This window comes from Electrophorus electricus, chromosome 3, assembly GCF_041902795.1.
Source record: "Electrophorus electricus isolate QZ-2024a chromosome 3, ASM4190279v1, whole genome shotgun sequence".
NCBI classification, from domain to species: Eukaryota; Metazoa; Chordata; class Actinopteri; order Gymnotiformes; family Gymnotidae; genus Electrophorus; species Electrophorus electricus.
The window spans coordinates 23945121-23968149 of NC_137499.1; the positions used below are offsets into that span (position 1 = coordinate 23945121).

Below are 23029 nucleotides of genomic sequence, written 5' to 3' on the forward strand. Positions count from 1 at the left end.
AGATCCCAGCTTAGTGCATGCTCAGTGAGCAGCCTGCTCTCAGCTCGCAACTGGTGGGTGCACTTTCCCAAGCGCACTCCGAGCGCGCGAGTACGGGGAAATACACCCCCTACAAACCTGGAGTCAAGGCTCGGAGACTGGCTTCCATCTGCTGGTCTACGAGCGCAAATACAGAGACCTCTCGATATCAGCTGAATTATATTTAAATGTCCAAATGGTGGCGATAAAGTTCCCTATGTTTTTGAGCGACAGTCGTAAGAATAAGGAAATCCGTCCATTGAACCACTTGTAGTGTTTTATTGCCATGTAAGTGCTATTCATTAATCACCACATACTGCTGTAGGTTTTGATTATACAACTGCCATACCTCATCTTATATATTTATAGGTTATATATTACCATTTAAAAATTATTACTCGCACAATAAGATATTTCTACGTCATCCAATACTCACAAAGAGGTCAACAAGCTAATCAAAGGAGATAAGGGATGATCCACATCCTTTTATAGCTTGATTATTTAAAGGGGGAAATCTCACAGGCTGCCATATTCACCAAGATATATTAGATAGGCCATATGCTGCAATGTCATTTGTCAGACAGCTGTATTAGGCTAATATTTATAGTTTATAGAAATAAACAGGCAATTTTTGCATTCCACTTATATTCTAAGTGGGAATGAGAGAAACAACGGACTGGATATTGTACCAGTCAAACAGCCGAGCCTAAAATCATTTTAACCAATTTAACAAAGTCTGTAAAAATGTATTCTACTCATTCTTATATCTGGCTAGGCTGATAATCGCATGATGTTGGAACAGTGATTATGTAACTATACGTCGGCAATGTGCTGAGTGGACGCTCTCATCGTACGACTCGTTACCCGTGACGCCACTTCCCCGGTAGAGAAGGCACTGCCCCCGGTGTGGAGCGTCACTCTAACGCAAAAAGCGCCTATACTACAAGGGAACGTACGTGCTATTAAAATTAACATCGAAGAGTGGTTATTTTGTAGCTAGTGTTTTCGTTCTGTTTATGCATCTCGGAGTTCACTGTAATATTTCTGAAAAGACTTATACCCAGAATGATCAAGAACGGACATCACCAGGCGAGCAAACCGGGCGAAGGCACGGAGGCGAAGCCGTTCGCAATCGCCTGCAGTCCCGAGAAGAGGAGGAGAATCATCCGAGTCTGGTGTGATGGGTGGTGAGCAATGCACTGACATAAATTCCTCAGAGCAACATCATGTGCTGTGCACACGCATGGGCTAGAGCTTATATGAAGAGTGCCACTGTATTTATATCAATCAGCTTTTTGAACAGCACACTCCGCCTCTTGGCATAAATTCGTTTGTAGGTCAAACCCAGTGGGCAGTGGTGTCGTGCATTTATTTTAACTTGTTCCTCTGCCGTACTTGAAGCCGGACGTTATTTTCCTTCTTCTGTAACAAGCTGCTCGCATCTTCTTCACGTGGCAGATTAATGCATTTGGCTTGTTTATTTCTGAAGTGACATCGAATGTCAAACAGGCTGTCATTCTGCATTCATTCTCAATGCACCTGCACCGTCATTTTGTTTAAACGCTAGAGCAGAGCGGAGAACCGTGAGTCTTGTTTTTAATGACACGCGACATGTTCAAGTTCTCTTCCTCTTCCTCCTCCTCCCCCTGCGGCGAAAGGATAGCGGTGTCTCTGGGGTCTGTTATCGGTGGGAAGCAGTGGGTGGGTCGCGGAATTTAATTGCGCTCGAAACAGCAGACGGGTCAGCCGCTATGATGAACCAGTTATGCAGGTATTCACGGGATATACTCCAGAGAAGATCTGATCACTGTTCATACCTTATAATGGGCTTCATTATATTACAGTGAACCAGTTTGTACTTGGTGTCACTGACTGCACAGTTAAATAGTGAACTGAAATATGATTGTTACAGAGTAATACAGCTATATATTCAGATATGTACAATAATAAATGCAGTGCTTATTATAGGATTATCACAGAGTTAACCAAAGATCAAGTTCCAACCAAACAAAAGGTGAATTTGAGTGGGTAGAGATTTGAGTGCAACATTAACATAGAAACATGTTTTGCAAGTTCTGAATTAAGAGAGTTTAGGATACTTATAGGAGCAAGCTATAACACACTCCATTGTGTGTGTGTGTGTGTGTGGGCTAAGGCATGGCTTTATGCTGTAACATGCTTATGGACTACAGCAAAAATACAAACAAGTTGGCTGTTCTTTAAGCTTGGAATGAAATGTCAGTGTGTGTTGAAGGCTCTGCTGGACTTGCAGAACTCCAGACTCACCTGTTTTGCCCACTAGGGTGCACTCAGAATGCTTTGCATTCATGCACATGTAGGATTACATGGCCTTTCTCTTGGAGAATTCCTGCCATTTCAGGCAGCCCATCTATTGTGCTGAGGTGGATTGCGGGATATTTCGAATGCCAGAATATTAAAGGGTGCAGAAGGAGATATGGAGCATAGCTGTAACCCCACCTCCCCACTCAATCCCTGCCACCCACACCTGCCCAACCGTCCCTTTCACCATGTTGGAATTACCACACGTTCATCCCAAGTCCAGCCACGACCTCACCATCTGCTGCCCAGCAGTCCTCGTGGCCAATGGCTGGTCCAGACCCTTCTGAGCCTGCTACAGATGGCTCTTGTCAGTCAGTTCTATGTTCGACACCTGCACCAAAAGAAATTCCTTGTAAATCTGGAACTTGCTGAATAAAGATTCTGATTCTGAATCTTATTCAGTGAATGACTGTCACCTGATTTAGCAGATTACTCAATATGCAGTTGGAAGCAATCTGGGTCAAAGTGCATCTCATCCCTACAGAGCGTTCAGAAAAGCCAAAGTTCATACCTTGTAATCCGCTTTGCTTACCTAATTTGTGGCCGGGCAGAGTGCAAGATGTACTGACATTTACAACCTTTTGGAGGATATTTATAAAGTTTATGATCTCCCCTGCTCAAACACCTTTGTGAACACCTGGCAGATAAACATGAGAGGCAGTGTAAGCACCTGGCATACAAAGTTTTTTTTTGCTAAATTATGCTGTCAGTGGGGTTATGTCAGCAGTGTTCTCTGTAATGCTAGGCTTACGCCTTTACCATAAAAGTGCCCAAATATTTCATCTTATGCCATCACATTTAAGACAAATAGTTTCCTGACATCTGGCCACCAAGTCTTACATTTGTAGCCTGATTTTCATCCTTCCTTACCTTAAAACAGGATAACAAATATGAAGCCTCAGACTGATTCAGTATCACTGAGCTTTTTTATTATGGCTAAACTGGATGTGCTTCTGAAGTGTGTGATATTTTGCTCCCTGGCCATTAGAACGAGGAGCTCAGATGCTATCTGGGAGTCTGTTAACCAGTTCCACTAGTTAATATTTCATGGTCCTCTGATGATGCTCTTGTGACCGTAGCCCTGCTTAAAGGAACAGTGTAACCTGACCGTTAGATGCTTCAGGGTCTGGCTCTAAATGACTGCACACACACACACACACACGCACACACACGCACGCACGCACACACACGCACGCACGCACACACACACACACACACACACACACATAAACACACACACACGCACGCCTGCGCACACACATACACACACGCTCCATCAGCTCTCCATGAGCGGCCCTTCATGCAGACCCTGCCCTCTGCCCGTGGCCCTGCGCCCTTCTCCGCTGGTGGAGGAACTGTGCCAACTCGCATCTCACAGCCTCTCCGACTCCCTGCGCGACAACTGACCCAGTTTCTCCAGGCTGCACCTGCGTGCCACAGCAACAAAAGGGATAAGAAATGCAGGGAGGACTAAGATATACACAAGCAGGAACCTGTTTGCTGGTCCCTGCGAAGCTTGCGTGAATGACAGGAACGGAACCACGTTTGCAGGGAGGTGTCATTTAAAAGCAAACCACATGCCCGCAATAAAGAAAAGGAGTGGATGACTTTTCTCTGGATCATAACGGCAGAGTGATAGCACCCCAGTGTTTTCCTGATGTCTGAGTTTATTTCTGTCCCTCAGTAGTGTGCAGTCTGACTACCCTGAACTGACTACCCTTGGAATCTCATGGCAAAACTGAAACACCGGATCAGTGCATGTTTTCATGGTGTACTCTCTTCACTCATGATTCATGAACTACATCTTGTTCCTGTGCTATCTTGTGTAGAATGCTGGGAATAATCTTATGGCAAACAATATGCAATCTAATGCGGTCATTTAAATGTGTGTATATTGGCGGTTACTTCCAGCCTGGGTAGTTAGTCACATTTATATCTGTAGTGGAGCATACTATTCTCATCAGTGCACAGAGGGAATAGATCAATAAAACTATTGTAATTATGTACATTAAAGGCATATTACAGGTGTTGTAATTATTTGGTACATTTTTTATTTGCTCAGATGCATGTTTCTGTTGTTTTCTTTGTGAAGTTGTAAATGACATCTGTATTAATATCGCTCGGTCTATCTTAGTTAATTTGATTAGTTTGCTTAGCTAATCTGATTACCCTGCCTAGCTGATTTGGACGGAAAGGCTGTGCTTCAGTGACTCCTTGAGATGAGAACACTCTGAGGTTTTCCTCATATAAGTGCTGGTGTCCCAAAACAAACCTCCTGCTGACTTTAATCAGAACTTACCTTTCTACAATCATTCACACACATAACCAGTATGCAAAACCCTGGTTTTAGTCATAACACCAACTTTGGTATTCTGATAACTTCTATACGCTGGAGATTCTGTCCAAGGGGCTACATAAGAGGTTTCATAAAAAGCTATACAAGATCAAATCAAAAGTGATGTGGTTGACTGTGCGCGCGCATGGGTGTGAGTGCGTGCGCGTGTGTGTAGTGTCAAATGTAATGTTTTTGTAACTTTGTAACTTGTTTGACTTTCTTTAGCTATGACATGGTCCATTATGGACACTCAAACCAGCTACGACAGGCCAAGGCTATGGGGGACTACCTTATAGTCGGGGTGCATACAGATGGTGAGCACATACTCTCACACACACACACACACACACACACACACACACACACACACACACACACACATACAGCTGTGGGACCCTGCATGAGGGGACAGCATGCAAAATGTGTTTTGTTAGGGCTCAGGAAGAGTTTATCAGTGGAGCAGCATAAGCACACTGGGCCACCCGCTTCCTGATCATGGGGACATTTCCCCATGCACTGCAGATACATAATGGCAGCGTGGTTTTGTACATACTGCAGGACTGGACAACAGTCGTAGCGTTACTAGACGTGAGCGCTAACAGTGTGTATTAGCTTCATGCTAGCTCTAAGGGTAAATCACCTCAACCTTCCAAGTGTGTGATCAGGCTCAGGTGGAATTCTCTGTGTAATGAAATTCTGTAAGCGTGTCTGTATGATAATAATAAATAATGACATCAAACAGCACATGTATTATATTGTACCATAAGATATCATTTCAACAATCAATCATTTATTGAAAAAGTATGTGAACCTCTAAAAAGTGATTTCTTTAACAGAGTATAATTGGAGCAAGTTCACTTGTGGGTTTGACACAGTTTCTGTTAATAGCTCTTCAAATCAATTCTGTTAGAAGAAATAAGAGTTGTTAAATCTTAAATAATAAAATAACAAATACAAATCAAAGCTAATAAAATCAGAAAGAGTCACAAAAGTATATCCAAACACATGGTTCTCTGTTAGCCAGTCCTTAGTCAGGCAGGTTTGTTTGCAAATGTAAGAAATCCAGCACTGCTGTTTAGGAGCATGTCACGGAGCGCTCCCCTTGCCACTGGTCACCTGGTACGGCCCACCGTGCAGCGGGAATGCACAGTTTGTCTCATTTGTAAGCACACCTATGTTGTTTAGCACACAGCTGCACCTGGTTAGTCCCGTTATGTCTGTCTGTATTTAAACGCCAGTTGGGGTGTGCATCATTGTCAGTCATTGTTCATATTCTTGTTCTCATCATTCATGTGAGCCGTATATGTATTCATGTTCACCGTTTATTTTATACGTGAGTGCCGCTGTCTTTTTTGCTTGTTAACAAATGTCTGTCACCTTCAAGGGAGTCTCCTTGCCCTGTGGCACTTGGGCCGTTACAGAGCAGAATGCTCTTTGTGTTGTTAAATTATTTTTTAAATATTATGGCTTCTATGATAATAAGATTACACTTTAGATGCCATTTAGCGTAGAAACTGAATTCATTTGAAATGGTCGCCAAACATTTCATGTGTGCCAGATTTTTCACAGCCTCACTCCTTCTCTCTGTCTCTTCTGTCCATGATATATGACTTACATGTTTTTGTGCCTACTGATATTTTCTCCTCTTTCAACTGTAGAAGAGATTTCAAAGCACAAGGGCCCTCCAGTCTTTACGCAGGCAGAGAGGTACAAGATGGTGCGGGCCATCAAATGGGTGGATGAGATAGTGGAGGGTGCCCCTTACGTCACCACTTTGGACACCCTGGACAAGTACAACTGTGACTTCTGTGTGCATGGAGGTATGGATTATTGCATGCAAACCATATCCTGTTTACAAAAGGCAATGTTACAAGGAATACCAAATCCATCAATGAATGTGTTTACATTTACAGCATTAAGCAGATAAGATATGGATCTGGATAAGATCTGGATAAGAGCGACTTACAAAAGTGCTTTGTCATTTACTCATAGAATACATCCTAACCAGTAGAGTAGGTTAGACTCCAATATACCAATGATCTAGAATACTGTAAAAATACAGGGATGAATGCTGATGCCTAGAAGTACAAAATGCATAAGGTCTATCTTAAACAATGATAAATGCAATAAACAAGTACTAGAGTCTGGGATAACCCCCTTCCAGCCTGGTTTTGGGATAACTCCTTTGAGACTGGGTCTGGGATAACACTATGAGACTGGGTCTGGGATAACGCCATTGAGACTGGGTCTGGGATAACGCCATTGAGACTGGGTCTGGGATAACTCCCTTTGAGACTGCGCCTGGGATTATTCCCTTTGAGACTGGGTCTGGGATAACCCCTTTGAGACTGGGTCTGGAATAACTCCTTTGAGACTGGGTCTGGGATAACCCTCTTTCAGACTTGGTCTGGGATTACTGCCTTCTGCTCTTACAGAGAAAACCAGCAGTTGGCTGGTTAACACTCACTGTGTACTTCAAGTTCCTAACCTGCTCTGTTTTGTCTCTTTTGTTACAGATGACATCACCCTGACAGTGGACGGAAAGGACACATATGAAGAGGTGAAAACATCTGGCAGGTACAGGTGAGATCTGGGGTCAGACAGCTGAACACACAGGTACAAATTAAATCAGGGGTCCCAGAGCTGAACACACAGGTGCAGGTGAGATCAGGGGGCAGATTGCTGAATGCCTGACCAAGGTTGTCGAGCAGAGCAGCACTCAGCGGGAGCTCCCAGCCACAATTGCATTGTTCATGCGATTCCAGTGACCCAGTCACAGCTGCCAAATGTGTTAGCATTCCCACTCAGTTCTTACATGAGTGTCTCTGCAGGGAATGTAAGAGGACTCAAGGTGTCTCCACCACGGACTTGGTTGGTCGCATGCTCCTGATGACAAAGGCACATCACAGCAACATAGTGAGTTTCCCCTGACCTCAGAAGTGTTCCAGCCTACTGTCTCTGCTGCTCTGTCCTAAGATGTTATTGGTCCATCTCCCAATGTGTTGTCCTTCCCCTCTCAGGGCAGCTCAGACTACCAGCAGCATACAGACAACTTTGGAAGGGTGAGTGTGTATTCAGGATAACCGTGCACTTAATCAGGAACGTAATACTGCCTGACAAACATGTCATATTTGATAGAACTCTCACCATACTGACCTAGGATCAGTGTTGAGAGATTTGTTTTCATTATAAATATATTTGTCTTTTTTTCATGGTCATGATTCTCACTTTCTTTATACTTGTGGGTTCAGTGGATTGAACTGGACAGGAAGGCCTAAACAGGAAGACAGAAATATTTTTGCCTTCTGAAAAAATGTGCTTAGTCACTGTAGACATCTTCTTGCTCTGTGTACATTTATTTTTGTTCATGTGTACATGCTAAGTTGGCAGTGATAAAGGGCTTGATTTTGGTCTGGGTCTGTAGTCAGTCTGTCGGATACCTCAAGGAAGGCATGAAAATCCCTACTGTTCCCCCACAAGGACTGTGCCATGCTCACAAACTAAGCAAGGGCAACAGTGAATGATTCAGCTCAATAAGCCTGACAGTTTATTAGTCACACTTGAAAGGAAGAGAAAGAAATGTGTGTGCAGTGCTGAGTTACGGTCCACGTTGGTTTCTCAGAGGCTAGGGCTTAGGTGGTGTTTCTGAGCCATTCTCAGAACAGACCAAGAATTGCATGGCCATCGATAAAGAAACATTCTACAAATAGTAATAGAAAAGTACCAACACAATGTTATCAACTCAAGGTTAAATTGTTTTTCTTTTGCCTTGTGAGAATACCATGTTCTAATGTGTGTAGATAGAAGTTGCTTATTCTAAGATTTGGATCCAGTTTTCCATTTGCACATGTTATATTTAAGATCCACGTTGGAATATTGCAAGAAGATCCTGGGTCAATGTAAAAACTAACCTGCCATCTGTGTTCCTGACATCTCTGCCTTATAGGGTCCCAAGGGCCACAGTCCCTGGACGGGAGTGTCCCAGTTTCTGCAGACATCCCAAAAAATAATCCAGTTCGCGTCAGGGAAGGAACCACAGCCTGGGGACACTATCATTTATGTGGCTGGAGCCTTTGATCTCTTCCGTATCCTCAAACGCTCCCGTCTTCCCACAGATCCAAGAAGCGTAGATCCTACCACAAACTTGCTCTAATAGCTTGTGTGTGTGATTTACCTTGATGTGACGATCTGCAGACATTGGCCATGTGGATTTCTTGGAGGCTGTGCATAAACTGTCAGATAAGCCATACATTATTGTGGGGCTCCATTTTGATCAGGTAAGATTGATTTTTAAAGACGTTTTTATAGCAGTGGATATTCAGGTTCTAGTTGTAGTGTGGCAGTGGTTTGTTTTTTCAAGTCTACATGGCCTACAGATGAAACCAGACATGATTAATTAAAAGGCTGAGGTGTGATAAATAAGAAATGGCGAATGACTTTTTCCGCTGTTTCAGGAGGTGAATCGATACAAAGGGAAGAATTATCCCATCATGAATGTTCATGAGAGGACGCTCAGCGTCCTAGCCTGTAGAGTAAGTTACTTTTAAGTTTTTGTTACTTTTACTCATTTGAACTAAAGAAAATAAAATTAGTTTAATTTATTTAATTGAAATAATATTTTATGCTGGTTATTTCCTTGGTCCTTATAAGTATGTCTCGGAGGTGGTGATTGGGGCTCCTTATGCTGTTTCAAAGGATTTGCTGGACCATTTCAAGGTATAAACCTGTTTATTTAGAGCTAGACATAAATGCAACAGGTGCACAGTACTCTGGGGTTGAGTATATTATAACACCCATTACTCTGGGCTTGAGTATATTATAACACTCAGCACTCTGGGGTTAAGTATATTATAAAACCAGGCTTTCTGGGGTTGAGTTCAATGTAACACCCAGCACTCTGGGGTTAAGTATATTATAAAACCCAGCTTTCTGTGGTTGAGTCCAATGTAACACCCAGCACTCTGGTGTTGAGTCCAATGTAACACCCAGCTTTCTGGGGTTGAGTTCAATGTAACACCCAGCAATCTGAGAATGATTACATTGTAACACCCAGCATGCTGTGGTTGAGTAAGATGTAACATACAGTACTCTGGTTTTGAATACAATGTAACACCCTGCATTCTGGGGTTGAATGCCATGCCAAATCCTTCTGCTGTGCAGGTGGACCTGGTTTGTCACGGGAAGACCGAGGTGTTTCTGGACCGAGATGGCTCTGACCCATATGCCGTGAGTACTGGCCTGATCATGCAGAGTAAAATGCATTAGGATTCATTCATGTAATGTAAGTATAATATCTAGCATAAAATCTAATAAAACTTTTCAATAGGGCAGAGTATCATGGTGTGACCGAGTAACCTTTGTTTGTATGTGTGCGTGTGCGTGTGTGTGTGTGTGTTTGCGCGCGTGTGTGTGCTTTGCCTCCACACAGGTACCCAGGACCAGAGGTATCCTGCGTATTGTGGACAGCAGGAACAACCTCACCACTGATGACATTGTACAGAGGATAATCAAAAACAGGTGCGAAGGGTGTCACCCCACATACAACACACACGCTTGATTCAGTGACCTGCTGAATGCTGAGAAGGCCAAGACTGACAGCGCGTATAGATGGCTCCCGGCATGTGCTCAAGGTTAACATTACAGAACACATTTTACTGGGCATGAGAAATACAGAGGTGAGAATGTGCTGAAAAATCTTATTCCCACTGTAGAGGAAAGTTAGAAATGTCAAAAGAAAAAGGCGGGACTGTCCTGGAAATGGCCACAAGAATCCGACATATTTCTTAGTTTTCCACAACGAGCTGCTTAATTTTGTGACATGGTCAACAAGATGCAAATGACCAGCCTTCCACTGTTTGCTTGTGCATTTTTCCAAGAGCCCCCACACAGAGGAAGGGGCCTCAACAGGATCCAGTTGCCCAGGCTTTTGTCTGTGATGCTGCCATAGTGATGCTGCTTTTGAGTTGTGTGCTGTATTCCGTCCCTCAGGCTGCTGTTTGAGGCTAGGAACCAGAAGAAGGAGGCCAAGGAAATGGCAATGATCCAGGCCATGAAGCAGCGAGAAGAGGATAAAGCCAAAGAGAGAGCCCAGGCTGTGCTGTAGGAAGTTTGGGAGCAGGCGCTGATCAAAGACTGCCGAGACCCACCCCCTGTCCCAGCTCCACCCACTACCGCCCCCCACCTCAGCCCCAATTCCTGCCCCAGGCACACCCACTGCCCCCCCATTCGGTTCCTCTTCCTCCTTAGTTACAGGGTACAGATGCAGCTCACAGTCTGGATTTGTCACACCAACTACAACAGTCTGCCCACATCATGTAAATATGTATTTTTTTGTAATATGAACCTATTATAATTGACTGATTTCTGTATTTATCCCTCTCAGATTTAAATACACAATGGTAACTGGATTTTTTTGCTTGTATGAAGCACTGGAACGTAATATTGTTATTTTTAATACAGAGAGTGCATTTTAGATCGAGTTGTGTCCATAACATTTAACAACAAATTTAATGTCATCTCTTTGAAAGGCACATTAGACACTGTGCAGTTGGTAGAGAGACATGTGTTTCAACTTTGACCTGACCTTCCTATTTTAAATTGTCTTTGAGACAAATGTCCTTTGCCTTACTTCAGATATGTATGCCCTTCTATGTTTTAAACTACCTAGACAGAAAACTGAGATTCCTGCTCACAATTACTGAACTAAGTCACAAGAACTAACCGTAAAACTGCTCTAGAAATAGCATTTGGACTCATATAAAAATAATAAAAGATTAACCTTGGAGAGAAACAGTTGAAAACTGCAGTCGACACGAATAGGATCTCTGTGAGTGTGTCACTGGTGTAGATGATGTAAATGGCATGAAATACTTGTTTATTTAGACCACAGTCCACGTAAATCGCTGCTTGCGTGGCGCAGTGCCTAATCAGCTGCAGTCGGTAAGGGGTGTAGTAACACGTCCAGCCACTGGAGGTCAGTCTGCCTCTAGAAATGCTCGAAGTGGAACTCAGTTTACTGAAAGGTATATGCAGGCTATGATTGTCAGTGGGAGACATGTGGTGTTGGCGGTCTCATCGGTTATTAAGATATAACCCACATCACAGTTCTGACTCCACTTCAATCATGTCTTGACTGAAACTGTATTTTTGCTCTTCAGGAAACAGCTAAAAATGAAGGGTTGACATTAGCAGTATATTTTAGTTAAATATTCAAATTCAAATTGTACTGTTAATTAAATGTTTTTAAAACTTCCAAAGATGTCACATAATAATCCGTTCACCTGACGTTTAAAATTTCTCCTTAATGTGGACAACACGCTGCCTCGGTGTAAAACAAAAGTCATATCAGGTCCTGTGTAAGACTTCCCAGTACGGTAACTATTCGAGTGACATCCTGAATTCATACAGAATCGTATGAATAAATGTGGCTAATCCGGGAGCAGCACTAGTCAAGGACGGAAATCTGGTGATACTGTCAAAGGGGCAAAGCATCCCATTGTATTTGGTGTATGTCCTTGTATATAAAATATTGTAAAAACAAATTGTTACAATATATCATTGTCAGAATCATCAACATCTGTTTTCTTGCCTTTTATTATTTAGACTTTTAATTTTCTTCCTGTAATGATCTGGTTTATTAAATTATTTGTACGTGAAAACGTTTCTTGTTTATGTCAATTTAGCTTTTGCAGTGAGCACATGTGAGACAGGTTAATTATGAGCAATTGCGTCTGTGCGTGCGCCTCACTCTCCAGCTGGGTTTGCTAGCGTCTTCAAAAAGGTTCTGGTCGGATCACATATCAATCAAACTACTTCACGTCACGGTGAAAGTCTAGAGCTTTAGGAGTTCTGATATCTCCTTAGCTCAGCACAAACCAGGACGCTATCTAAACACTAGGCCTACTCATTGGATCAGAAATCGACTTCAGAATCATCAACAAATGTTTCGCTGTTTTGATCCAACATCTTTGCAGGTATGCCTAAAGTCTAAAGCTACACAAATCTTGTCATAGATGCATGTACAGCTAATCCAGCATGAGAACACCGGTAAAACGTCTGTGCGATGCGGTCTCCCGAGGCATGTCTGAGGGCGCTGCTGGCATACGTCCCCTCCCGAGTTTCAGAGGAAGAGAAACGGGCCAGTAACCGCAGTGCCAAACTAGACCGAGAACTACAAGCACAAGCCAGAAACGACACGCACGTGGTCAAAATGCTAATGCTTGGTAAGATTCCTCACAGTTTTGGTTTACCAAGCATCAAGGAGTTAGACTTGTAGCTGGTGGACTGAAGAATGCATCTGATCCAGCACTATCCTAGATTTTGGTTGGGTGGAAGTCTGTTTGCATAAGTAGACCATGCACACATCATGCATCATCTGAAAGACTAACCTTGCGCCTCACCTAGGACACTTGCCTTGGACCTTTCTAAATACACACGTGTATGATTATAAACGCCTATTAGCATATTCTTTCTACCCCACTCTTTAGTGCTGTTTCAGAACACAGGACCAGTAATGACTGAATATTGTTTACTACTCAGTCAATTCCACACTGTACCAGTGTACCCGTTTTTAGTTTTTCAATTTAGTTTTAGTTCATTTTGAGAGTGCTTATTTTTAAGAATGCTTACATTTTTTTATGTTTTTGTTTTCTGTAGAAGATTAGATTTTATTCAGTTTGATGACAAGGTTGTGATGAAAGAAACATATCCAGCCAACAGTGGTCCTGCACTGCTGGTCAGAAACTGACCATTAAGTAAGGGCTAGAATCCTTGTTTCCTGAGAGCTGTTTCAGCATGTTTTACACCTTACCTTCCCTAGGAGTTGAGTGAGATTACCTACACACATCAGCCAGTTCACGTTGGTATTAATATCTTGGGGGATCCAATCACAAGTGTGAGAAAATGGTATATTGTGTTTAGGAGCTGCATTTTGTATCTGTGACTCAAATGACCTTCAGGGCTGATCAGGGCCATGTGACATTTGTATGAATGTGTCCCACTGCTTCACTGAAAGCATTGAAAGACTGCCTAGTTAGCAGCCTAACCAGAAGAAAGCATAGCTGCTGGTTGGAAATTGTTTCTAGTGGTTTCTAACACTTTCTAGTTAGGAAAGTAACAGTGGTTTAGTGATTAGTCATAAAATCTAATCATATGTGATCACTAGAGACACATTCAATACATATGAATGGCTATCTGTACCAATTATCCACTTGTTGATATCAGATTTAAACGCTCCTACAGTGGCCAGTTAATTTAACTAATTGTTTGGAGATTACATAAACATAGAAGAGATATGGATTCAGGTGCCAGGATTGGGTATCTGGGAGCTAGAGGGTGGCAAACACCATGTATGGCAAGATGCAGCTTACAGAAGCTAACTGTACAACTTTACTATAAATACCTTAATGTTTCCAAAAATGTGTTGGACAAACATTCAATAAAATGGGGAGTTTTAAGCCACTCATAAAAACAAAAGCGCGTTGTAAAAAGCCATCGGAAAGCCCAAGTTAAACTCTGCCTTCAACTTTCAACATGCCACCACCTTGTCCAGGAGAGAGTATTTTATTCAGGAATGTCTGAGTGTTTGTAGCAGATGCCTAACTTTGTCAGATTAATTGAAAAGCCCATTGCTGGATGGTTGATGGCTTAATCCTAGCTAACATGGTTTTTGCTTGCCTTAGTTTTGGTCAACCGACATCCAGGAGTTTCTGTTCAAAACCTCTAGGCACTCCAGAGAGTGGCAAAAGCACTCTACTGAAGCAGATGAAGATAATTCATAACTGTGGCTTTACCAAAGAAGAACTTGCCACTTTTAAGGTACAGTGATCTGCTGGATTTTCTGTTGAATTCTTGGGTTAAGTATTGGGTAAAAAGGCTTGCTGGATCATTTGCCATTTACTGTGTTCTATGCAGACTTTGCATTTGCAAGTATTGGGCTATCTCTGCCAACCACTTGGGCACCATGACGTATGTCGCAAGGGATAATGAGGCTCAATAAAGGTGTTAAATCTCTGGACAAATCTCACTCTGGGGTGTATCTTCTCCTTATGCCACTCTTTGCTTTGCCTCGGGTGGATTTACTATGAGACCAAACCTCTAGACCCAAACTAAACCAATCGTAGGCACTCTTAGAATGTTTAAGATTGACAGTGTAGCTTGTTACAAGGATGGTCCACCCCTTCCATTTGTTTGTTTGTTTTGGTTTGTTTATATAAAAAATAATCTCCCAAGTGATATTTGAGGTAAATGTGATGATGATTGGTAAGTAGTCTCTAGCTTCAGACTATGACTGACCCCATGTCTTTACATGCATGTGTTGGGTCAACCTCACTGGGGATGTTTGGCAGTGCAGGGAAGAATATAGGCTTTCAGAGTGCACAGCTGGTTTATGAGCTAGTGCAAGCTCTACACATTGGACAGGGTTTGAACTCCAGGCTCTATGATGGTTCTATTCCTAGACCAATCAATGGTTACAACTTTGAAATGCAACCTTTATGACGACAGAGGGGGAAACGGATTGCGTTTAAAATGGATTGCCACCATGTTTGTTGGTGGACTGGAAAATTGCTGTAGTTTTCACTCGTTTAACAGCATAATGTTAAACAGCATAATTGCTTGCAGCTAATTATGAACAAATAATTTAAACCCGTCAAGTGCAAGTATTTGCCTAGTGTGAATTTTCTCTTGTTCACTGTCTTCTCCATGAGTAGCCTGCTGTACTGGATAACCTGTTGACTTCAATGAAGTTTGTTCTGCATGGTATGGGCAAGCTCCACATCAGTCTGGCCAACAAGAAGAACAAGGTAGGCTGCAGAACTTGGTCCCATGTTGGTTTCAGATGGTCCACTCGTCCATGGAGCAGATGACCCAACCATCGTTAACTGGCTCACTGGCAGTGTGCTTTCAAAACTTTATTCAATAACACTAATTTTCTAACACCAACTTGCACTTAATTTTCACATTTCCTCTCACCACCCAGTTGCCATTGTAGCACTAATAAATTAACTGCAATGAAATTTGCATTGAAACCACTGAGTGATTTATACAGTGTTCCTTTTGATTGGATGCACTGTTAGTGCTCAGGCTTGTTTCACCATGCATGGAGCGTAGGCATCTGTGCATCTTTGAGAAGTTATTGAAGTAGAAAATTATTTCCCTAAAACGGAGAGCTGTAGATAATGGTACAGTTAGGCAGCACTCCAGTACTGTCTGCAAATTAACATGGTGCCAGTTGCACCTAGTTGGTACCGTTTTATAATAGATACTGAAGACGAGCACATTGATGGCGTGATGTCCTTTATTTACTCAAGCATACTTATTCTTTTTATTCGCTGCTTAAGGAAGCCTTGAGCAGAATGTAAATATGTACACCTTCCTTCCATCTCTACAGGCCCACGCACGCGTTGTCTTGTCATGCGAATGCTGTGTAGGAGATGACCAGGAGCTGTTGCCCTTCATGGCTTGTTCCATCTACAGACTGTGGGGAGATGCGGGCGTGCGTGCGGCAGCTTCCAGGGGCCACGAGTACCAGCTCAACGACTCTGCACTCTAGTGAGTGGTTTCTGGTCTCCGCCCCGCATTCAAGGTGTGCTTTCCGCGCCCTGTCCGCCCGTGTGTGCCGGGGCTTACATCAGTTAAGAATGCATCTCTGCTAATGACTCTTGTGACATTTGCTGAAAGAGCCTTAATTGCTGCCTCGTTAAAAGGTGTTGCCGGTGACTGTTCTGGAAATGACTAGAATAATTACAGAGGTGGAAAAAAAAGAATTACAGGGGGTCGTTTCGCATGACGTGCTCTGTTGCTTGTGGAGATCTGGGATTAACAGGGTTTCAGGCATGTCGCCCTGTTTACCAGGCCATAGTGACTAAGCTTTCTGTTGATTGGATTTGCGTTCCTAGTGAGTAATCTGAAGCTACTTTGAACATGCTGGCAAAACCAAACCCAGTTGTATAGTTCAGAGTTCTTGGTTTTCACACACTTCCAGGTCTTGCAGAATTACTATTAGTTTGGTTGTGTTGGCTTTTATTTGCAAAAATGTTGAAATTGCTATTAAAAAGAATGATCTTAGAATATTCTTAATATTACAAATTAAATAATGCAAGATTTCACAAAGTATTGGATATTATTTTTCTATTACTTCAGTAGACACCTTGTAATTATTTTAGCCAGTTGTAAGCTGTAATGTGGTGTGTTTTGTTTTTTTTTTTTTTGTTTTTTTCCAAAAAAGATGGATGCAGTATGCCTTCTCAGAACTCTGTCTAGCATTCACTTATTTAAATGCCAACAAGCTTCTGAGTGTCAAACCCTTAATTCAGCGGAAGGACCTCCGGCTCTGAGTTCCATGCATTTCACCTCGTGGCCCTGTTGCGTGTGCAGAAGCCGGCAGAGTCTGAAAGACCCCTTTGATGAGCTCTTGCTTTCTAATGAGCTGTAGGCATTTGGGCTGCAGTGGGTTTCTGGGACGATTGGCAGCGCTGCTGGGTGTGTGGGCTACAGTGAGCACTCTTGAAACCTCTGCTATTGTGCAGAGCCCTTCACATGGAGCCACGCTATCCTAGATAGCTATTGTGACGCCACCAAATGCTGCTCTTTTCATGGCTGCTCTCAGGGTCATTTTCTTGTGGTGCTGTATTTCCCTCTATTATTTGTAGTTTCACACAACAAATGACAAACTCTATGCATGTAAGCTGTCTTGTTAACCAGTTTTGCATAACTGGGCAAAAGGACATTTTGTTTGTGTTTTGTCATTTCCCAGTAGTGAAACTCGCCTTGACTTCTATTGTCGGATCAAATAGTCAGCCCTCAAATCCTGATTGATCGAAGCATTTTTCATTCCTTTAGCTGCATCTGATGTTCTGGAGGTTCTTTCTTGTGTTCCACATGTCTTTGTACACAGCCTAGTTGTGGCTTCCAATGCAGGGCTTTAAGAAAAGGCACCCTTATCTAATGAATCATGAAAAGCCCAGTGCTGTTGCCTCCCAGATAAAGTAATCATCTGGCTACAGGCATGCAGTGCAACTGGGTGATTGACAGCTGCTCAATAGTACCCTGGACTAACACCTGTGGCCCTGTCAGCCTGGCAAGCAGAACTCGGTAAATGTCATGGCTTAGGATTGAATTTTTAAACTTGACTTGCCAAGTTGATGCACTCAAACTTGACTTGCATCAAAATCACACATGGACTGATTTGGACGCATGTCTCTCTTCCTTGGTGTGTCTCTCTCGAGTCTTTGAGATGTTGTTGTTGTTTACTGTTAATCATCAAAATGACCTTTAGGGTTCATGGGAACCCTAATCATGGTCTTCTGCTCATCTCTCATTAGCTGTACATGAGATGGCAGCCATTTTGGATGTTTATGCCATTTCTCATTGTTCTGGGATCAAGTTAAATGGACTGGTAAACTAGTGGGACACAGGAGTGGCTCCTTCCATCATCACGTTAACCTACAAATTATCATCACGTAGTTACAAATTAAAAATGACCTTTGCCCTCAATTGGCTTTTTGAGGTGAGGCTGGATAGGCTGTTGCTGTCAGACCGAAATTCTATATTAACCGCGGCTTTCTCCTGCACCACACTGATGACGGTGCCTGCAGTTTCTTCGAGAACCTGAACCGGATCATCGGCCTGCACTACATCCCCACTCAGGAGGACGTCCTGAGGGTGAGGGTGAGGACCAGTGGAATCACTGAAACCCAGTTTAGCCTCAGCCACCTGCAGTACAGGTAAATGTCTTTCACCGTCCTCCAAAGACCAACTATAGGCAAATGGCGACCTTCATGTTTATGACCTGGTTATGGTTATTGACTTGGAATGGCCCTCTATGGCACCAGTTTTATAGTGTATTTAGTAAATTAAACTGATTTGGATTCGGGTTTTGTTTTTTTGGCAGGGGGTGGGATTCTGGAGACCAAGTTCCCTTGTGTTTTTTCCAGTAGCTTTGCACTCTTGGACAACTGTGCAGTTTTTGCTGTAACTGAGCTTATGTGAAAGGACTAGAAGTCATGATGGCTACCCTGTTTTGAACAATGCACAGGGTTTAGTGGGATGAAGAATGCATTTTAGCTGCTGACCTTTAGCCCAATGACATCAGAGACCAGTCCACCAGAACTTTAATACTGGAGTGATCTCTGATCAGGAAAGGTTGTGGTCTTGCCTTTGCTGGTAGTCCAGTATGCTGATGGTTCCTCCAGTATCGGGGGTCCTCAGGGAGAATCATGATGACTTTACACAACTGAAGGAGGCCCCCTCCCCACTTTTTCATGGCTCAGAGCCATAAAAATATTGAAGGTTTTGCCTTTCATGAATTCCTTCTCACTTCTGACAATGAGGAGAATGAGCACCTCTCACTCCCTTCTGATCTCTCACTCGCTCTTGATTGCTTTCCCGCTCTCGACCTCTTGCTCTGTGCTTGAAGCTCGGGTGAGGGCCATAGCAGAGGGGCCAAAAGGTCTTGGTACGTACCCTCAATCTGCCTCTGCTGAGGAAAAGATGCCATAACATGAGCATGAAGAAACCCAGCTGTAAGAGAGCTGCGAGATGTTCATTGTGCTGTCAACAAAAGTGGAAAAGTGATCTGGAAATTGGTCTAAAATCTTGAGTGCCTGCTCTCATTTGCTTTCACATGGCACCTCCTGTTCTGCTGATTGTGTTCTAAAATTGGCAGGGAGCATTTTGCCTGCAATCATCAGTGTCACAAAGCCCTAGGCCAGATCCAACTCGGGATCCTTACCGGAGGGTCTGGTTGTCTGGGAGCTCTTCCAGGACCCGTTATGCATGTGCACCAAAAGCAGTGCATGCACTGCTTTCGAGTATTTGCAGTCTTCTTGAGTTTCTTCGGCTGGGCTTACTGAGCTTAGCAGGACTGGCACTTGCTTCTCTGCGTGCAGCTGAGCGTGCTGGGGCATCTGCACCCTCGCTTGAGTGGATTTGGAGAGTCTTTACATGCTTCACAGCACAGCAGCAATGAGCTGCAGCTAATCGAAGTAAATGGACCGACTGACATTACTGCTGCAGCACCTAATGAAGGATGCATCATCTGACGACTCCGTGTTGTAGCAGTAATGGGGAGACAGTAGTTGCAGAAAAGTGCTTGACTGATCTCTCATATTCCATTTCCTGTGTCTCCCAACACCTTGGTTTGCATGGTTCAGTGAACTTACTGTAGTGTCTGAGTGATGTGAAGCAGCTTTAAATTGGACACGGTTCGCTGGTGTCATGTGACTAATTGACATGGTGGATCCTGTAATGCACAATTACAGCCCTGTACACTAATGCATCACTGAACTAAGCCAAAGGTGAATTACAGTTAATCCACTGGAAATAGTGTGGTTGAAAAGGAAGATGCTTCTAACTTTATAATTACTTTTTGTTACTTCAAAACTTATTATTAATGATATGCTCTGACATATTTAAGCAAGACAGTTGGTCATTATTAAGTGATTTGCCAAGTGATTTTTGTCTGCTAAATTCCTCTCTTAGAATTAGGTGCTCTGCCACTTGTATTTCTTCATCTAGCCCCAAACTTAAACTCAATCTTGTCCTCCTTGGACTTGACTTTTGAGTCACTATGGAATAGAAATATTATTTTCTGTAAAATAAACCAAATTATTTTCAGGTGGAATGATGTGCTGAATGCTCGTTTTAACCAATGCTGATGGCTGATTGCTTTCTACAAGTGAATTCCCTCTGAGCATTGGTTGGTACACGACTTGATGTTGATGTGCTGCTGTTCACAGAGTGTATGATGTGGGTGCACATCAGCTCTCGCAGAAGAAGTGGTTCAGCCATTTCGATGATGTCAAGGCTGTGATATTTGTAGTGGCTCTTACTGGGTATGACCTAAACCTTGTTCAGGACCCCTCTCTGGTGAGTAACCTGATTTAACATTTATTACAAACTCCTGCCAGTGGCCTACTAAACAACCACTAACCTTGATGATAGTCCAGGATCCTGATTACTCAGGGATAACTAGCATCCAAGTCAGTATGTCTCAAGCAAGAAGTTGTGTCCAAAATGCTGGAAAATAATAGCTTTCCTCTGAAAAGCAGGCAGATGGGCATGTTGTCCTTGTTGGACATCATAAAACACAAATATGATTACTTGCAAGTGAAGTATCAGGAACAAAGTATTTATCATAATGAGGTCACCAGAGGCAAGCAAGTGCCCCTGAATGGATGGGATGATTGTGATTAGTGTAGTGTCCCTTTTTATATAGAGTTCATCAGTTTCAAAATCATAATGGACATAAGTCTTATTGGTAATTTTAAAAAAATTACCGCTTTTAAAAAATAATTTTTGGAGTTTGTCATAGGGGGTTGTTTCTTGCTCTCTGCTGCTCTGCTCTATCTTCACTAATGGATGATTTGTGTCTTCCTACAAGAACTGTCTGCAGGAAAGCTTGGAGCTCTTCACCACCATATGCAACAACACGTACTTCAAAAAAGCTTCACTGGTAAGCTAATGTTCAGTTAAAAAATGGGGTGGGTGTGTGAAGATTCACTATAAGAAAAGATGTAAAGGTAATACACAAGGTTTCCAGAGAAAAAGGACATTTCAGAGGTCTCATCAACTGTGCAAGCAAAGTGCTTCTGAAATTCTAGGAGGTAGAATCAGTTTATTAGAAATGTAGATGTTTAAATCGCGTTCATTCCACAGGGTTCTAAAATTCTGACTGTAGATTGGCTCTTTTTACATTTACGACATTTAGCTGAGACTTTTATCAAAAGCCACTAACAATTATGACTGAATACGACTTGAGCAATTCAGGGTTAAAGGGCCCAACAGTGGCAACCTGGTGGTGGGGCTTGAACTGGCAACCTTCTGAGTACTAGTTGAGTATCTTAACCACTCAGCTCAGTTTTTCTTGGTTTCCTTCAACTTCATTGCTGTCATAGCAACAACTGGTGATGACACATACCATTAATGGAAGGTCTTTTAGTGTTAAAATAACTTGCCACTGGAAATGAGAAATCCTTATTTCTGATGGTCTGAAGCTGTTCCACAAAATGATAATCCTGGAGGATTCTGAAGTGTTGCAGTATATTAGACACTGTTTTATTTTTAGGATGTTAATGTGAGAACCAAGTAATCCTGAAGATGTATGAATTTTATGTCTGTTTTGTAGACTATGGACTGTGGACTATTGCAGTGTTTAGTGGGTTATTAAAGAAAGCCAGTGGCTTTGATGTCAGTCTGCTGTAATTGCTTCAGTTATTGCTATAAAAAGCGCAACGAACCATGGGAAGTCATTTTAGTAAAGTTCACAGGCATGTCAGCATGCACATAAATAATGAATTAAATGAATGAATGAATGAATAATTTGCATCCATCGCTAAACAATAATTCTTTACCTGATGGTCTAGCCAAACTTTTTTCCAAATCTTTTCCAAAAGTGATGGGTTGATTTTGTTTTTTTAAACAGGACTGCTGTTCCTCAATACTGGGCCCAGTATTTTTAATTATCTGTATGGTGTAAACTGGCTCAGGCTTGTTCAGTAAACACAGGAAGCATTGGGGAGCACACTTTAGGCTTTCCTTCATCAGTTTATTTACGTGTGTGTGAGAGATGTGTATTGAAGTATGGATTTAAGTGGTCAGCACTTTTCATTTGGATTAAAGACTTACTGTTTGTCGTTTTTGTATGCATCCGCAGATTTTATTCATGAATAAAACTGATCTGTTTTGTCAGAAGATAATGCATTCTGGCAGACACCTGCGATTGTACCATCCTGAATTCAAAGGTAATTGCAAGACACGGCACCTGATCAAGCAACATTTGAACACGTAATTCTGCATTCTGTTTGATATTGCATAAGGAACATCAGGGGATTCTAAAATGATCTATTTAAAGCCTGCTTCCCCCAAATTAACTCCACCAACTAAAAATGTATTAAACTTAATTTCAGTTCAAGGGCACCTGAGATGTTTGATTTTGTGGAGTTATAGAGATAAGACTCGTGCCAGACTGCTTCAGAGCAGAACAGGCCGGTTATAGATGAGCTTCATTAGATCTCCCTATTCGTCCGAGTGCTGTCTCTGCTTGAGTATCCATCCAGGCGTTGTGCATGCTCCTCTGCTGTGTGCTGCAGGCCCAGACTGTGACGTAAATGCAGCCGCGCAACACCTTACCTCCCTGTTTGTGGATCGGTCCACCGCCTCAGGCAAGACGGTGTACCCTCACTTTACCAACGCCACACACACCTCTGCCATACGGCAAGTGCTCAGTAAGGTCATGGACACGGTTGTACGGCAGAACTTTGAAGATGTGCCCCTGCTGTGAGAGTGGCTAGTGCTAAACAAGCTTTTTATTATTTCAGTGTATGTTTTTTATGGATG

General features: G+C 42.6%; 2 protein-coding genes across 4 annotated transcripts; both read left to right on the forward strand.

The window, feature by feature from the left end:
- Positions 1-908: 908 nt before the first annotated feature.
- LOC113575306 (ethanolamine-phosphate cytidylyltransferase-like) lies at positions 909-12351 on the forward strand. 3 transcript variants are annotated; one of them, XM_027006747.3, is made up of 14 exons: positions 909-970; positions 1071-1205; positions 4919-5007; positions 6352-6513; positions 7210-7276; positions 7525-7609; positions 7714-7755; positions 8640-8778; positions 8888-8970; positions 9148-9225; positions 9344-9409; positions 9854-9919; positions 10122-10210; positions 10682-12351. In XM_027006747.3, the coding sequence occupies exons 2-14, from the start codon at positions 1084-1086 to the stop codon at positions 10794-10796; spliced, it is 1203 nt and encodes a 400-aa protein (XP_026862548.2). In that variant the 5' UTR covers positions 909-970; positions 1071-1083; the 3' UTR covers positions 10797-12351. The 3 variants fall into 3 exon arrangements, 2 of the variants coding, with proteins under 2 accessions (XP_026862548.2, XP_081566876.1); XR_014122682.1 differs by having other exon boundaries at positions 910-1205; positions 9854-9974; positions 10682-10714; XM_081710750.1 differs by lacking the exon at positions 4919-5007 and having other exon boundaries at positions 910-1205.
- A 282-nt stretch (positions 12352-12633) lies between these two features.
- Positions 12634-23014, forward strand: LOC113575337 (guanine nucleotide-binding protein G(o) subunit alpha-like). The gene is made up of 10 exons (XM_027006788.3): positions 12634-12666; positions 12771-12915; positions 14418-14509; positions 15403-15495; positions 16083-16243; positions 18289-18417; positions 20431-20560; positions 21075-21146; positions 22347-22434; positions 22783-23014. The coding sequence occupies exons 1-10, from the start codon at positions 12634-12636 to the stop codon at positions 22971-22973; spliced, it is 1134 nt and encodes a 377-aa protein (XP_026862589.3). The 3' UTR covers positions 22974-23014.
- The last annotated feature ends 15 nt before the right edge of the window (positions 23015-23029 follow it).